The sequence below is a fragment of the Colletotrichum costaricense genome, assembly GCF_030867565.1.
Source record: "Colletotrichum costaricense strain IMI 309622 chromosome Unknown Scaffold_10.1, whole genome shotgun sequence".
Classification (NCBI taxonomy): Eukaryota; Fungi; Ascomycota; class Sordariomycetes; order Glomerellales; family Glomerellaceae; genus Colletotrichum; species Colletotrichum costaricense.
The window spans coordinates 2,124,807-2,141,688 of NW_026848239.1; the positions used below are offsets into that span (position 1 = coordinate 2,124,807).

The 16,882-nt window shown below is 47.8% G+C and overlaps 4 protein-coding genes across 4 annotated transcripts; 3 read left to right on the forward strand and 1 right to left on the reverse strand.

The window, feature by feature from the left end:
* Positions 1-595: 595 nt before the first annotated feature.
* Positions 596-5,841, forward strand: CCOS01_10349 (uncharacterized protein; the record flags this gene model as incomplete). The annotated part of the gene is made up of 8 exons (XM_060458505.1): positions 596-1,322; positions 1,384-2,341; positions 2,439-3,644; positions 3,932-4,044; positions 4,477-4,548; positions 4,692-4,834; positions 5,254-5,379; positions 5,446-5,841. The coding sequence occupies 8 exons, from the start codon at positions 596-598 to the stop codon at positions 5,839-5,841; spliced, it is 3,741 nt and encodes a 1,246-aa protein (XP_060311670.1).
* Positions 5,842-8,789: 2,948 nt separating this feature from the next.
* On the forward strand, positions 8,790-10,831 carry CCOS01_10350 (uncharacterized protein; the record flags this gene model as incomplete). The annotated part of the gene is made up of 3 exons (XM_060458506.1): positions 8,790-9,096; positions 9,166-9,667; positions 9,739-10,831. The coding sequence occupies 3 exons, from the start codon at positions 8,790-8,792 to the stop codon at positions 10,829-10,831; spliced, it is 1,902 nt and encodes a 633-aa protein (XP_060311671.1).
* Positions 10,832-11,481: 650 nt separating this feature from the next.
* On the reverse strand, positions 11,482-12,240 carry CCOS01_10351 (uncharacterized protein; the record flags this gene model as incomplete). Its single annotated transcript, XM_060458507.1, has 1 exon — positions 11,482-12,240. One exon carries the CDS (start codon positions 12,238-12,240, stop codon positions 11,482-11,484), a length of 759 nt encoding a protein of 252 aa, XP_060311672.1.
* Positions 12,241-14,072: 1,832 nt separating this feature from the next.
* On the forward strand, positions 14,073-16,403 carry CCOS01_10352 (uncharacterized protein; the record flags this gene model as incomplete). Its single annotated transcript, XM_060458508.1, has 9 exons — positions 14,073-14,222; positions 14,304-14,683; positions 14,739-15,362; positions 15,418-15,589; positions 15,638-15,732; positions 15,794-15,927; positions 15,979-16,038; positions 16,095-16,187; positions 16,240-16,403. 9 exons carry the CDS (start codon positions 14,073-14,075, stop codon positions 16,401-16,403), a joined length of 1,872 nt encoding a protein of 623 aa, XP_060311673.1.
* Positions 16,404-16,882: the final 479 nt, after the last annotated feature.

Genomic DNA, 16,882 nt, shown 5'->3' on the forward strand with positions numbered 1-16,882 from the left:
CTTGACGATATCGGAGGCCGAGGAATCCAGCGACATCCGCAATAAGGTTTGGCAATAACTCCCTGTAATTAGATCACGAATCTCCACAACACGACCTTCCTATTCTGCGCCTGGATGCGAGGATGGACCCTCCGCCCTCCGGCCCCTCTCTGTATCCCGACCATACGAGAATATTGTTACTCAATGCCGATTGGAGGGGTTAATCGACCCTTAAGATATCTACGCTGTAGTAACACCAGTAGGCTTAATCAAGCTTTCCAGCCTCAAATAGCAGAGATTGCCGACAGATCGGGAACCGACAACACCTACCCAATGCTACCTAGGCAGCTGGCTATCTGCATCTCGAAATTGGGACACAGGGACTTCTGAAAGTGCTCTTGGTGGTGATCAGTTCGTATCGCAATCCTTATCGTGAAGCACGTCTTCGAAACTCATCATGGTTTATTCTCACGAGACACTATCCTGTCTGGTGATAAACGTCCTCAGTACTTATAATGTGTCGTGATGCACTCTTCGGACTGAAATCCCTTGCAGATTATAGCCACCGTGGTGTCCATTACACTCCTTTCGTTTACACTCATTTCAACGCTTCGTCATGAAGGTCCAGTCTTTTACTCTTGTGGCTGCCACGGCTCTGATCACGCCTGGTCTGGCGGCGTTTCACCCCGGAGCCGCTATCAAGGCAAAGCCACCAGTCAACACTGGTTTCATCATCGAACTTGAGCCGAATGCGTCAATCAATGGCCGCGAGGTCGGCGAAGATGCGCACTCTGTTTTCCATCGCCGAGCCGAAGACGTCCTGGATTACTCTGTACGTCACGAATTCAAAAATCCGGACTACTTCTATGGCTTGTCAATCAATGCAAAGGATGATACCGACGTCGACACTTTGCTTGCTCTACCCCAGGTCAAGAAGGTCTGGCCCAACAAATATTACGACCGCCCCGTACCAGTTGGTTCTAGCCGGAGATCAAAGACTGTCAACCCCTCTGTTCCCATCGGAGTGCAGTCCGTCCAGCTCAGAGCCGCTGCACAGGTTGTCACCATCAATGGCACCAGTGATGTCCTTTCCAGTCTCAAGATGACCGGCGCTGACAAAGTCCATGCCCAAGGTCTGACTGGAAAAGGCATCAAGATTGGTTTCCTCGATACTGGTGTTGATTGGCGTCACCCAGCCCTGGGCGGTGGCTACGGCGAAGGCTTCAAGGTAGCGGGAGGCTATGATTTTGTGGGTGATAACTTTGTTGGCTGGAATGATCCAGTCCCGGACGATGACCCATTGACTACTTGCTTGGAGGGCGGTCACGGTACCCATGTTGCTGGTATGTCATATCGAGGAGAAGCCAAAACCTCGCCCTAGCTTGTGTTAACTCGTCATTGCAGGAATCCTCGCTGCCAAGGACCCTCAGGGCGTTGGATTTGGCATCTCTGGTGTTGCACCTGACGCATCTCTTTATGCCTACCGCGTTCTCGGCTGCAGTGGAGGTGTCACTGATGATATCCTCATGCAAGGCTTTGAGAGAGCTGCTAGCGACGGAGTTGACCTCATCAGCATGTCGATTGGTGAGACAACTATTTGGGAGGGTGGCTCACCGTACATTCCGATTCTGTCCAAGATCCAGTCCCAGGGCATCGGAATCGTCATTGCGGCCGGCAACGAGGGCGACACTGGCCTTTACGTTTCCTCGGCACCAGCACAAGACCCCAGTGCGATCTCAGTCGGCTCCGTGAGCGACTTCCACTTTGCTACGGTGTACAACGCTGCTGGTTCGGATGGTTCCACCATTGAGTACGGTCGTGTTGTTCCCCTCAACGCGTCAGCACACTTCAATGTCTTTGTTGCGGACGACGATAATGGAGAGTGCGTGGACCAAGCATGGGATGATGCGATTGCCAGCTTCCCTAACAAGGGCAGTGTGGTCGCATTGGTCACCGCGAGAAGCGACTGTTACTACGATATCCTGGATGCACGGAGCAACTCATCTGGCTTCACGAATGTCTGGGCATGGTTTCCTGATACCAGTGACATGTCCATCGACGAGCCAGGTGCGAATGGCGCCATTGATACGGTCAAGGTCAAGAAGTCTGAGGCAAGCAAAATTCTCGCCGGTATTGCTAAAGAGGGCAAGAACTTCACTTTGACTTTCGAAGACCAAACCGTTCATCAGATTGATCAGCCAACTGGAGGCACTACCTCATGGTTCTCAACCTTTGGGCCAACAATGGAAATGTCGCTCAAGCCTCAGGTGTCTGCACCTGGAGGAACCATTCTTAGCACATGGGTTACATCTAACGGGTGGGGATATGCGGTCATCTCGGGCACATCGATGGCCACCCCTCAGTAAGTCGTGTTTCCAAAGCGAAGGTGGCTTTGAGCTAACTTTTCAAAGCCTTGCGGGTTGCTACGCTCTTGTGAAGCAGAAATATCCTAACTTGAGCCCGAAGGAGATCGCGAGGCGTTTGCAATCGTCCGCAACTCCTCTAAAGCAATACAACGCGACTGACATTCTCACCACTACCGCTCAACAAGGCTCGGGATTAGTCAACGTCCTGAGAGCAGTCACGTCGGAAACCGTTTTCTCTGCAACCGAATTCAACCTTCTCGACTCAGCCGGACCCCTTGATCGGAATTTCACAATCGAGAACTTGTCATCTTCCCCCAAGACCTACACGCTGGGTCACAAGCCTGCAGCGGAAGTCAACGGACTACCAAATGGCAACAGTCTTGACATCAACGACATGTTCTACTGGGCGCTCAACTTCAATCCTATTTACTCGGAAGTGACATTCACAACGAGCTCCCTTACGGTTCCAGCTGGCGGCAAGGCGACTGTAGAATTTACGATCACCCCTCCCACTGTCGACGTTTCCCTCCTGCCGACTTACAGTGGTCTCATCACAGTCACCGAAGGAGAGGAAAACTTTTCCATTCCTTATCTTGGAATCCCGTATGCACGCGGCGAACTCTCCAATATCTACACAGGAGACTTAAAGAATCTTGATGTCTCCCCAGTGCCCCCTTCTGGCGTTCCTTTGCTGCCGTTTATCAGTTCTTCTGACGCGGGAATTCGCAATAACGACAAGACGATTTTCACATTCCCCGCCAAGAAGGTTGCCGAGAACCAAACACAGACTCCCGACAACGACCCAGTTCTCACAATTTTCATTGACCAACCATCGGCGTATGTCCGCTTTGACGCAGTACCTGCAGACATCGCGTCTAACCCCGCTTACAACTTCACGCCGTCAACATATGGTTATCTCCCGGGATCCCAAACGAACGCTACCGTATTTGCCAACACGCCTGTCACTACTCCTCCCCTGGACCTGGGAACCCTTGACCACGTGGCGGGGTTGAAGAGTTATGGCCTCGTTGGCTTATTGTGGGGTGGCGATGTGCCTCATGGAACAGTTGCTACCAACTTCCGAGGCTACAGCGTTTATAGCACTGATTGGTCTTGGGGTGTTGTTGAACTAGCCAACGGAACCATTTACCAATTGCCGAATGCTGATTATCGTATCTTGGTTCGGGCATTAAAGTGGGGAGGTAACATGAACAGCTCGACTGACTATGACAGCTGGCTGAGCCCGATCATTGGGGTTAACATCACAGACCCGGGATATCCCAACCCCTGGCTCACTCAGTGAGAAAGTCGAATCGCCGTAGCTTTGGCTCGTAAATTTGTATATCTTCAAGACACGCGTAACGTGTAACAAGATAGTGACAAGTGCCAAACTGTACTTAAATTCTTCTCTTGTGTACTCACCTTCGATATAGCATAGGGGAATTTTATCTGAAGAGTAGCCTGTTGCTAGTAATTGCCTTCAGGACAAATGGTTATCTGCAGTGATACGCATAGTGTTCTTCCGACCGTCCTTCCTTAAATGTGAGTACTATTGAAACATAAGTTCCGAATTCACTGGAAGTCAGTGTCGAAAGTGGCGCCTCGGGCCAGGTTGGCTTCTTCAACGAGGGTTACTGGGGCATACCCGTTGATGGTAGCCCCCACTCGCATAACATCTTTATCCGTGGTAACTACCAGGGTCAAATGACCTGGGTCTTACAAAGCGTTTCCACGTAGGAGATTTTGGAAACTCCACCTTCACGTCGATGCTACCACCGAAAGATTCACCGAGTTTCATCAACGGCCACTCATAACCTTCTCATCGTTGACGGATATCGAATACAGAATGGTCTTTGATGCAGAGCTTGTAGCAGGGTCTTCAGTGTGATTCGCGTTTCCGCAGCTCTACCCTACCACCTTCCACAACCGATATGTGGTTAGAACAGTTTTCCATCTTGGATGGGCATCTAACGTTTGACCTTCATTTATAATGGATTGAAGCCATCTCTAGCTAAGGCAGTGGATAACATAGGGGGAAAACTTTCTCAGATTCGCCGGCGGCAATAACCTGTACGTTTTGAGTCGGCGATGTTCTCAGGCAGACAACGATTTCTAACAACTCTAAGAGAAGGACCAAATGTCGAGAATCGATGGAAGTGGAATGAGACGATTGGTGCTCTGGCTTCTCGCCCCGGTCACCAAGGTATGTCATCAAGAGAAACACACAAGTCGATAACATCAACTAACACGTTACAGGAGCTTGGGGATATCCAAACACAGATGCTCTGGGTAGGGACATAATCTCTCCGTCTCACAATAAGTCCCTTTATCACTAAACTTCCCCAGGTCTTCATGAGTACTTTGAGTGGTGTGATGACATGCAACTCGAGCCATTTCTGGACGTCTATTCAGGGTACTCTCTTGACGGCACTCATATCACTGGCGAGGATCTGCGGCCCTTTGTTGACGAACTTATGCGCGAACTCCAAGTAAGTCCTAAAGTCCACAACATACGTAGTTTTTCTCAATCTAATATGTTTCTCTTGAAAAATATGTTCTTGGCGATTCATCGACTCCAATGGGAGCTCTGCGAGCCAAAACCGGGAATGAGCAGCCTTGGTCTGTCAAATGGGTTGAAATCGGAAACGAAGACGACTTTGGTCGTAGCAGCTACCCCGAAAGATTTGCTGCCTTCTATAACGCCATTTGTCCGGCGTATCCAGAGCTCCAACTCATTGCTTCAGCGACTGGGTTCAACTGCTTACCTGATCCATTCCCAGCAGATGCGTGGATCGACTACCACGAATATAATGTCCCTGAAAACTACATTGTCAACTTCGCCCAGTGAGACAATGTCTCCCGCAGGAATAAATACATTATTGGAGAAATGGGTCGCTGGGACGTCCAGTGGTCGGACATGAAGGGCTCAGTCTCCGAGGCCATCTTCATGCTTGGACTGGAACGCAATAGTGACCTCATCCGAGATGTTGCGTTCGCACCCTTGATCAGTCTTGTCGATCATCAGCAATGGGCTGTAAGCTTTCCACGATCTAGTACTTGTATGACGCAGTATTTCATTGACTTTCTTAATCTTATACAGCCCAATCTGAATCCGTTCAAACAAGCCCCTGACGCTAGAGTTTACACCTCCAACTACTGGGTACAGCAGCTCTTCGCGCAAAACGCCGGATCCATGAAACATGAGATAATCTCTGATACTAGATTTGATTCGGTCTTTTGGAGTGCTGTAAGCGCTGGGAACAGCTTTGTTGTGAAGCTTGCCAATTACGCTGGTGAGCCACAGCATCTAGATATCGAGATTGCAGGAAAAAGGTTCGTGACGCTGTCAATTCTGGGCCACGACAACCCCGATAGTGCCAACACCCACGATGCAGCCCCTATCTCGCTCCCAGTTGTCTTTTACATTGAGTCGTCCGATGGCAACTTTAGCTTCCTCTTGCCTGTATGGTCCGTTGCGGTTCTTAGGACTGACTGATTCGATACTATGTCCAAGACCTTGTAGTTGAAGTCTTAGCCAAGTGTGCAACGATTCGCTATTAATATTCTACACACCTCTTTTTATGACTTTATTAGGATAGTTTGATGCCACCTATAGTTAGGTACCTTATGTTAGAACTATTTCGCAACTACATGATGGTCTCAGGACTGATGGCCTTGGTGACGGTGAAATGGCGAAGGTCTACTGCAAGCTGAACCCTGAAAGTATGGCACGTAACCCAGTTCCATCGTATTTTCGACCGATACCTCACCCATGGGCCCCGGAGTATATCAACCACCATACCGAAAATGTCAATGTCGTACTGAAGGTTTGTTTTGAGATGGATGCATAAGTAAAATTTACCATACCTGAATCTAATGCTTTGAACCGCAGAAGCTTGAAAGTCCTTGGATTATACCCGTGCCTCCTTTCCGGATAGAACTCCGAGCCTCCCGGACTCGATCGATATAGAGGTATGTCTCATGGTGACAAGATCTTTACCAGCTTGCTCGCATAACAGTTCATTGAACCTCGAAAGGCATAATAGTTGAGCTGTCAGCTGAGATGGTGCTGATCGTGCCATCCTATGCGGAAGAGTTGGGCGTATCGTACCAAAAAAGGTCCTCTACCGATATGCCTCTGGCACCTAGAAGGCTTATCGTTAGTAGCTCTATAGGTAGCAGAAAGACGCTCGCTTTGATGTTTGAGGCTTTCAGATAGACAAACTAGCTTTTGGAGATACTTGGAAAAGAAGCACTAATAGATCCGCTTTTTCCCTGTGTGAGATTCATGGAACATGCTATAAGACCCCACCCCACACGACGGATCACCCCCTACGACAGATCACCCAATTCGGCCACATTCAGCCAAAACCGCTATTTTATATATACATAAATAATTATAAAATAAATATTTTAAAAAATACAGAGGCTATAGAAAAGTATAATTAATATTAAAAAATTCAAAAAAATACTTTTTATATCATATTATATAGTAATATTAGATTTAAAAAGTATTTTTTAAATGTTAGTGTTTACTAGTAGTTTGTATACAAATACTAACATTATATTTTGCTCTATAACTCTTTTATTTATTAGAAAACATAAATTTTTAGAGTTGATTATTTTTAAAAGATTTAAAACGAACTTATACAAATAGTTTTTTATTAGTAATATAAGTATTATTATATATAAATATCAAGTTATATTATAATAAGTGGTATTTATAAAAACTTAAATTTCCTTAGGTTTTATAATTAGTATAACGCTAAAAATTGCATTTTTAAGCTTAGAAGAATATTCTAAAGATTATAGAGATTTAAAATACTTAACTTTATTAATTTTTGTTACAAAGGTAACTTTGTTTACCTTATTATTCGCCTTATTATCAATATTACGTAAGCAAACTATATACCATATTAATCTACGATTTCTGTAGATTATTATAGGTATTGATTATGTAAGCAATACTGCTTACATAAGCTTACGTGAGCGATGGAAAGTACTGGAAGGTAACGGAATCCTCTCGAGACGGAATTACGTACTACGATTACGCATTCACTTACGTATGCGCTTATTAATTATGAAATAATTAATAAGCAATGGAATATTCTAGTAGGAGGTTTTTATGCCTATATATAGGCGTGTATTTACCTACTTAGACCTTTCGTTAAGCAAGCAACTTCTCATATAGTAATTTAACTATACTACTCTCTTTACTACAAAAACCTCTTTTATATACGCTTATTTCCCCTATATTCATATATTCTTGCTTCTATATGAATATTTACTTTTTATATTCTTTTATAAGAATATCCCGTATCACCTCGTTAAAGCTATACGTGCTAGAATTTTTGATAAAGTTAAAAATCTCATTTTTATATAGTAAAAAAACGTTATATTTAACTTACTAATATCTTAGTTAATATAGAAAATTATAATTTCTAAAAAATATTTTTATAAAAAAACTATATATTATATATCTAAAAGTATCTTTTATATAATTTTAATATTATAAAATAAAGTAGGTAGAATTAGTGGTTTTTGAGTGAATGTGGCCGAATTGGGTGATCTGTCGTAGGGGGTGATCCGTCGTGTGGGGTGGAGTCTTAGCATTCGTATATGTACCCAGTCATGATCCTTTTGGTGTGTAAAATTTCATTAATCAAGATAGCTGTATCACAAAATACACGCACATTCATCCAATAGCGGGCCAGGTGCAAGTGTCCTCCTAAGAGACTACTGTGAATCAGTGGGGCTGTCAAAACGAACGAGACAGACCGAAAGGCGGGGCGACGACTTATTTTCAGATCGATGGCCGTTTTGGTGGGTCGTTTTCCCTTCCAGAGCCCAAGGACTTCTCAGATACGGCGTTGGATGCTATATTAATCGCCGGGCCTCAGAATCTCGACTGTGAAGTAGTATGAGGCCGGTCATAGGGAGGAGCAAGCGCGTTTCGCCCACCTCACTTCCTGCTCACTTGCTGCCCACCTCAATATATGGTTTCGAACCTTTTGCTATTGCCTGTCACAAGATGCTAGAAAGTATGATCCTTAATAGTGTGCACTAGGGAATTAGCGAAATTGGCTGAGAGCCTAAGAGCGAGGGAAATTCAAAACCGTAGTGCACGGTGCTAATTGGTATGGAGTATTCGCAACTCCAACCAACAAAATGGCTACGCCATCGAGTCAATCATCCCTGCTCCCGAACGCGGTCTCTCAATCTACTTAACTTCATCTACATAAATACACGACTCGTAGTTTAGGGCGAACGGTATCCGTCGGATCCTTCGGAGGGATTATCGGGGTCAGGCAATTGCACCACAACTGCAATACATCTATAGACACTGTCCACACCCAAATTCTACATCCCTCGTCGTTCTATCCTTCACTATCACATTCATTACAGGCTCAGTCAACACATACTAGTGTTCTTTAAACGTTGACTATGAGCTCTGCTCTTTCAAACTCACGTCTTCGCCTTCTCTGGGGCTTGCTGCTCACCTGCAGACTATATCTCGGTGCAGCAGCAGTCATCAACACCAATGACGAGGGACTGGCACAACGCGACAGCACAAACACCTATGACAATGCCTACTATGTTGTGCAAGGATCGTGGAAGTGTGATTTTACAAAACTTCGACTTCTAGATGCAGCCATCAACGAGGCAGAAGAGCTCGCCCAGAAAACCATAGAAGTGCTTCAAGTCGAAGGCGCTGAAACATCCATTTCATTTGATACCTGGTTTGGATCAAGTATGTAGACCTGTTTCTGGTAGCGAATCGTTTCTAGAGACAACGTGGACTAATTATAATTTCGTGTAGGCAATGCCAATGCCGCAACGAAGGATGCAATCATCAACCAGCACTACAAAACAGTATTGTCGCATCTTCCTTATCCAAACATTCCTGCGGCATTTCGATGGACCACCCACGCCGAATTCAAAGCGCCCATCAACGAGGCGCCACCGACAGACGACTCGATCGTGTACGGTTGCCCGCCAGTCGACGATAGAATGTGCCAGGATGGAGTGCTAGCATCCAATTTGCGAGCAACGGGGATGAAACAAGACGGTACAACCAAGGAATTCGGCCCCTTGGTGCTTGTTCTCTGCCCAGCGTTTTTCGAACTGAAGAACAACAACGCAGAGATGATCAAGGAATGGCAGAGAACGCTCGGCTTTGGTTCAGGCAACTCTAAAGGACGCATCTTAGTTCACGAAGTCCAGCACATGGCTAAAGGAACGAGCCCCAGCGAGCCTGCCGAGGATTTGTCAGAGCCATTTCCTGACGTATTCGGCCATGACACCTGCTATTCCCCAAGTTGGTACGTTCATGGGTGTCTATTCACCCAGGTTCCATTCACGATTTGCCGGCGTGTAGCTAACTGTCCGGCAGCTGCGCTCGTCTATCTGACGCCGATAAGATGAGAAACGCTCAGAATTTTGCTCTATTCACCATAGACGTGTTAGCATTCCCAAATGCTGGCGCACCAGCGTCTTCCGACAGCTGCAGTAATCCCAATCACAAACGACAAGCCCCGATTCGTTCACAAGCTCCAACCTGGAGACCTGTGTTGAACTCAACGTTTACCCCTTTGAGATCCACCTCTACAAGAAGGCCCTCTTCTACGAAGATACCGTCCTTCTCCTCGCTTTATTCCTCGTCTAGCAACTATAAGCCGAGCAGCTACAAACCCAGCAGCTCTTCATTGGAAGCGCCTTTTAGTTCCACAGTTACGAAGCCAACGACCTCACCAACAGCAGCTCCAGTCGACGTATCGAACGGTGCTGTGCTTGCTGTCGCCATTGGGATGGTGGTTGTGGGCGGTGCAGGAGGAGGTTTTATTACAATGGGCGGACAAACGGTCGCCATCGCTGCAGGCCAAACGATTGTCGTCTCCCAGCAGACTTTTGAGGAACCGGAAGCTGAGAAACCAAAGTCGGATCAACCTGAGAGGACACAAATGTCCATTCAGACAACACCTTCAGCAAGACCTTCATCCACCTCCCGTTCGGCTTGGTCTACTACGACTTCCAACTGCCCCGCCGAGACTTCGAGGGCTTACAATGGCGACAACTTCAACTGCAGAGACCTTCACGACGCCAATTCTACTCTTCTTACCGATTTGCTGAGTGGTCTTGAGTTCGGTAATGGGCCTGTATACAATGAATCGTCCATCGCAGTGATCATCCCAGAGCCTACATCATTTCTTACAACACTCATGCCTTCCACTACGACGGCTGCGCCCGCTCCGCCAACGACTACTTCCGAACCCGCAAGCGTCGAGCCTGTGGCCTGTTATAATTTTGATATCAATGCTTACGGCTACTGTTGTCCCGGACCTGGGAACCCCTGTGAGAAGGATCTTGGTAAGTGTTATTTCAACGGAGAGGGTGTCTCTGGTGGAGCGAGCGGAATTGTGCCCACAGGCGCAAGATGCCCTCCGCCACCTGGCGCAGAGTACTGCAGAGGTGCGTGTGAAGAGTAAGGTCGAGTGAGACGTTGGGGAGTGGTACGCAGAACAAGCAGTGATGCATCCTAGTGAAACTCTGGAGAGCAGGATACATGTGGAACGATGAGAAGTCGGTTTCGCAGGACTATGACTTGATAATGAATCGAGCGATGGCTTACGCATACCACCTCCTATCATCATGACCACGGAGGTATCCCATTGACTGCGGAATGGTATTAGTATATTGAGGGGCGAAGTAGCAGGTAGTAGCAGCTAGTGGGGTTCTATTCCTCATTATTCCCTTCTACTACCGCTCAGTTTTCTCCGATACACATAGTTAATAAACCAACATGGGATCGACGTCCAAGAAATCCACAGACGTATATACTGAAGCTACTTCATACTCGATAGGATACTCAATTGAAGCCTTCCGATATGTGGGAGGTTTAGAAAGACTTTCAAGGGCTGGAAGCTTCAGAAACGGAAGGGTCGTTTAGGAGCATGGAAGCAGCAGAGACATACATGTATATAGAGAGCAAAACACTTTGCGTGACTCTTTTGCTCACAAAGTTAGCTAAAGCGCAAAAATATAATCATTTTGTCTTCCTGTTGATTCTTCCACAAGAGCACATACCACACTCTGAGACTTCCTCACTCCCAGTATGTCGCTCAACAAATAAACAAATTCAAAATAGAGTGCCCCAAGCCTTGAAAAGCATGAAGCTGCCAACTCCTATTATACTGAAACACAAAAGCCATGTCCCAAGACCCCGCTTGATTTGCTTCATTGCGAACGTCTGAATAGCCTTGCCATCATTAATATTGGGGAATGGTACATCTTCGGGTACTGGGCGATCCAGTGCCTTGCACAAGGGCTTCCACCCGTCGCGTACGTCGTAAAAGATCAGCCGCTCCGGCGGAACAACACTCTTCAGGTACGCGATATGGCGGTGATATGTTTTGACCGTTGGTGGATTTGATTCTCCGTATAGTTTGACCCAATGCGAGATCAGGATTTGAACGTAGGCTGGGAAGAGTCGCATCGTGGGAAGCAGGAAGAGTATGAAGTGCAAAGCTGATGGTGACACTTCGTCATTCAACCCTCCCATGCTCCTCTCCCAGGCCTCATCATCACGGACTGTGCAGACGACTTTGGCGTCTGGGTATAGTGTCACAAGCTCTTGGACGAGGTTGCAACCAGGCGCGTCAGTGATAGCAACATAGCCGTCAGTGCGAACGCGTATAGTGTTCAGGATTTCCTGCTCCATGGCCGCATTCGTCGGTGGCCACTCTGAAAGCACCTTCATCCATGATTTAATCTCCGCTTCAGGGCCGAGACATAACTGAGTTCCGCCGTGAAAGACCGGCCCATCAAGTAGCATCTCTAAAGCACGGCTGATCGAGCTGGTTCCAGTACGCGACAGCCCTGCACAGATGACCTGCATCTTTGCGCCTTTCCGGGGGTGTGAGTATTGTTGCCCCATCGAGAGACTAATAAAACTGCTCCAAGAGTCAAGTGAAAGATGTGTTTTGAAAAATCCAATACTGTGGCAGGGAATACTTCATCTCAATACACAAGCATGCTGAAGACATGCCAGTCCTTTTGCAAAAATCAAATGTGCGAGAAGGACGACGTCAGGGTATCCGGTGGAGCAGAAGTAAGTAGCGAAGCCAAGCACCCTAATCCTGCAGTCATCATTCCTTCGCTTTTGCCTAGCGTGTTCGACCTTAGATAAGGTACTGATGTTCTGGGAGCGAGAGCAAAATTCCCAATGCGCTGGTCTTTGAGCCGTGCTTCATATTCACCGAGAGCGGTAATGTAGAGTCGCGCCGTAGACTTCGCCATGGATTAAGAAATCTTTCCCAAGGAGTGCCGACAGCTGTGTGGCATTCCGATTCGCCCTTTTATCCGGCGTCGTTATTGGCGCGAGCCTTGCCAAGTCCGGCGATAGCAGACCCTTTTCAACGGTGACGGACTTCGACCAGGGGGTCTCCGATCGGACACTATACCCACATGCTTTAGCAGGCGTGAAGGCAGACTCGTCTTCGCTCAGCAGAACAGTAGGGCATGGCAGTAGCACCCCGCTTCATAATATCAAGATTATATCTAAGTTACGTCTAGTTTGCGGCGTTACCTTCAAACCGCCAGGATTCTCGCGTCGCAGTCTAGTGTATGCTGAACGAGAGCAGTGTTACTCGAGCTATAGATCAAAGACACGTGTACTGAGAGACATGACGGCAGCTGGAGTACGAGGAAGGTGAATGTGTAGCGGCAGATGGATGAGCAAGCGATGATGGCTGGGACGGTTTTTTAACTTCCATTTATTCTGTTCTTAGGGTAACATGGACTGATAATCTCGGGGTAATATAATAGCGTCTCTCCGCATTTGTGTCGACTGAGATGGGGATGAGGACTACACTAGACCGCGCTGGAATCATTGCCCTCGGCTTCTTAAATGATTCAAATCCGCTAGGTCATTTTCAGACCCCAAACGAAGCTCAGAACGATGGTAAGACCGGGCTTTCGTGCGGGGAAAGTTCTGGACTCCACGTAGGTAAAATGGAGTGGTGATTACCCACTCAAAGTAAGTAACGTTGGATTCGGGGTGAACTGTTGCTTGGAGATACGAGTTGTTGAACCAGCTTGCGTGCCTGCCAGCCCAGAGCGTGAAAACCCATGTTGATTGAACCTATGACGCATGTTTAAGTCCAGGAGTACATCTAATCAGGAGGCAGGCGGGAAGGCCAAGACATGATCGGCAACACTAGCTTCACTGGTTTCCACTCTTTCATCTCAAACCTTCCAATGAAAACCTGCAAACTCCCGTGAACGCGCTCCCAACTGCCTCGAGAGCTCGAGTTTACTGACAAAAGGCGGAGTCCAACTGGGACCGATATCCCCGACACGCCGAAATGTCAGACGAGGGGCTTACATACTATGTAGATACGGATGATCATCTCCTGATGTTGTTGCTTGGGTGCCTTTGATGGATGAATCCCCACCTCATGCTTACCCCAGTGCGGAGAGCGGGGAAGTTGGAAGCGTCTGGGGTTTGGGTGTTGGAACTTGGAACTGTGATTAATGGAGCCGCCTTCTTGCAGAGACAGCCTGTCTGGCCGGAAATACATAAGACTTGGCCATGGTCGGTCCCGTTGCTTGGCTTTACTACTGTTACTTGGCTCATCGTTGATCAATTGGCGCAAGTCGCACATTTCACAGTGAACTGCCACAATTTCTGGATCCCGCCAAGCCAATTTGAACGCTGCCAAGCTAACCATGGGAATCAACGAAATCGACCACGTCCCTCACTCGGACGATGCGTTCGAGAAGGACACAGGCGGCGATTTGAAGCCCCAGACGGAGCTCGCTGAGGGTATTGGTAGCGGAAAGGCCTCCGCCGTCAACATCGTCGAGAACCCGCTTAAGGTGAGTTCCTGTTTGCGCCGAGGCTCAGGATCATGAGTCGAGGAACGCTCCCAAAACCATTGACACGCCTTCTTCTTGCAGCGCAAAACCCCACAACAAACGGTCGAAGATGCCGTGGCGTTCGCCGAGACGCACAACCTGGGTGAACATGCCGCCCTCTTCGGTCGCGCGGCGATGGTCGCGCGCGACATGAACAACTTCAACGACGTTGCAGACCTCCCCGAAGACGAGCGTCGAGCGCTCGAATATGAGCGGGACCATAAATGGCACGGCCCGAAGATGCTGTGGTATTCGATCGGCCTCTGTGCCATCGGAGCCGCGACCCAGGGTTGGGATCAGACTGGTTCCAACGGTGCCAACCTGACATTCCACGAGGCACTTGGCATCAACAGCGGGTCCTCCAGAGACGAGTGGCTCATTGGTCTGATTAATTCCATCATCTTTCTCACGGCTGGTCTGATGTTGGTCACAATCATTCCCCGGGTCCTATCGCAATTGCTAACTCCCCGCACGCAGTGGCGCCTTCATTGTCGATCCTCTCAACCACTACTTTGGCCGACGCGGCGAGATCTTCATCACGGCTTTGTGCCTTACTGCTACACCGATCGGCTCCGGTTTTGCGCAAACATGGCAAGGTCTCTTCGCAGCGCGTTTCGTGATGGGCATCGGCATCGGCGCAAAGAACGCCACTGTGCCCATTTACTCCGCTGAAATGGCTCCCCACAGAGTCCGTGGCGCACTCGTCATGTTTTGGCAACTCTGGGTCGTCGCAGGCATCTTTCTGGGCTTCTGCGCAAATGTCATTGTCAAGGATACCGGCGATATCTCCTGGCGACTCCAGCTGGGCTCGGCCTTCATCCCATCCTTCATCTTGGCTATTGGTATATTCTTCTGCCCTGAGTCCCCGCGTTGGCTCATGAAGCACGGCCGACACGCCGAGGCTTTCCGCTCCATGTGCAAACTTCGAGCCCATAATATTATCGGGGCCAGAGATTTCTACTACTCGTGGGTTATATATGAGGAGGAGCTCAAGGAGGCTCGTGGCGCTGGTTACTTCCGTCGCCTATGGGACTGTTTTTCCATCCCTAGAATCAGGCGCGCCAACTACGGTGCTAGCACTGTGATGCTTGCTCAGCAAATGTGCGAATCCTCCTAATCTTCATCCTTAATTTGTTATGCTGACCCAATTACCTAGGTGCGGAATCAACATCATTTCCTTCTACAGCTCTACAATTTTCGTCGATGCAGGATACACGCCCGTAGAGGCCCTGTATGCTTCCTTGGGGTACGGCGCCATCCAAGTGATTGCGACGATCCCTACCCTATTCCTCATTGACACCAAGGGCCGAAGGACTCTCTGCATGATCGTGAGTTAACATGAGCCAAATCTGCTGAATGCAAACTAACAGCCTCAGACGTTCCCTCTGATGTGCATCTTCCTCCTGGCTGCTGGCTTGTCCCTGTTGAACCCAACGGAAGACCGTGGGCCAAAGATTGGACCTGTCGCTTTGTGAGTAGTACCACTTGTATGGATACCTCACCTAAGGTAGACTAACAGTCCTGTCAACCAGATTCATCTACCTTTTCACCATCTGTTACTCCCTGGGTGAAGGCCCTGTCGCCTTCCAGTACTCTGCCGAAGTTTTCCCTACCATCCAGCGTGAGCAAGGAATGGCCTGGGTTGTCTGCATTAACAACACCTTCGGTAAGCCATGCAATCATTATATCGAGGAATTCTGACTGACAAGCTCCACAGCTGGTATTCTCAGCTTGACCTTCCCGCGCATGAGCACTGCCATGACTCCAACTGGTGCTTGTAAGTATCTTCGGGTAATTTTGATCCTTGTCCTGTAACTAACCTCGCTGGCATAGTTGGTTTCTACGCTGGACTCAACCTAATTGCTTGGGGCATGATTTTCTGTTTCGTCCGAGAAACTAAGCAACTCACTCTGGAAGAGTTGGACCGTATGTCGAACTGTTTCCTCAATTGCGTCGCTGTGCTAACCCCCACCACCAGAGGTCTTCTCCGTTCCGACAAAACACTTCATCAGCCACGAGATCAAGTACTCTATTCCCTATTTCTTCCAGCGCCATGTCTTCCGACAAAAGGTTCCCAAGCCACCCGCGATTATTGCTGTCGCCAGCGAGTCGAAAAAGGATAATAGCTCCAACTCGGCCTAAATGAAAGAAATCAATAAAACAGAGTTTATCCCATCGACTGCTACAAGGCGACAGTACATCCGAGTACGGGGGAAGAACTAATCAGGCGTTATTCCGATTTATTTCTACTATATCCGCAAATCAAAAAATTTATATCTTAGAGAATTTGGAGAAAAGCTAGAGACTATTGTACTGTCGCCTTGTAGCAGTCGATGGGATAAATGGGCACTTGAGGAATGAGATAGATGTCTCGTTGTTTTAGAGTCGGCATCAGTACAAATCTCTAGTTTTTCTCTAGTTTGATACTCAAAGCAAATTCGTAATTAAGAGAATAAGAAACACAGTGTTAGATGAGTATGAAATTGACAAGACCCCTTAAAAAGCTACGCATAACACGGGAAGATTCATTTAGAATTTACGCCATGACCTTTAATCCTAAAACTAGATTGTAATTCAGTTTACTGTCAGGTGTAGTAGAGATTCCGCTCCGCATAATCCTC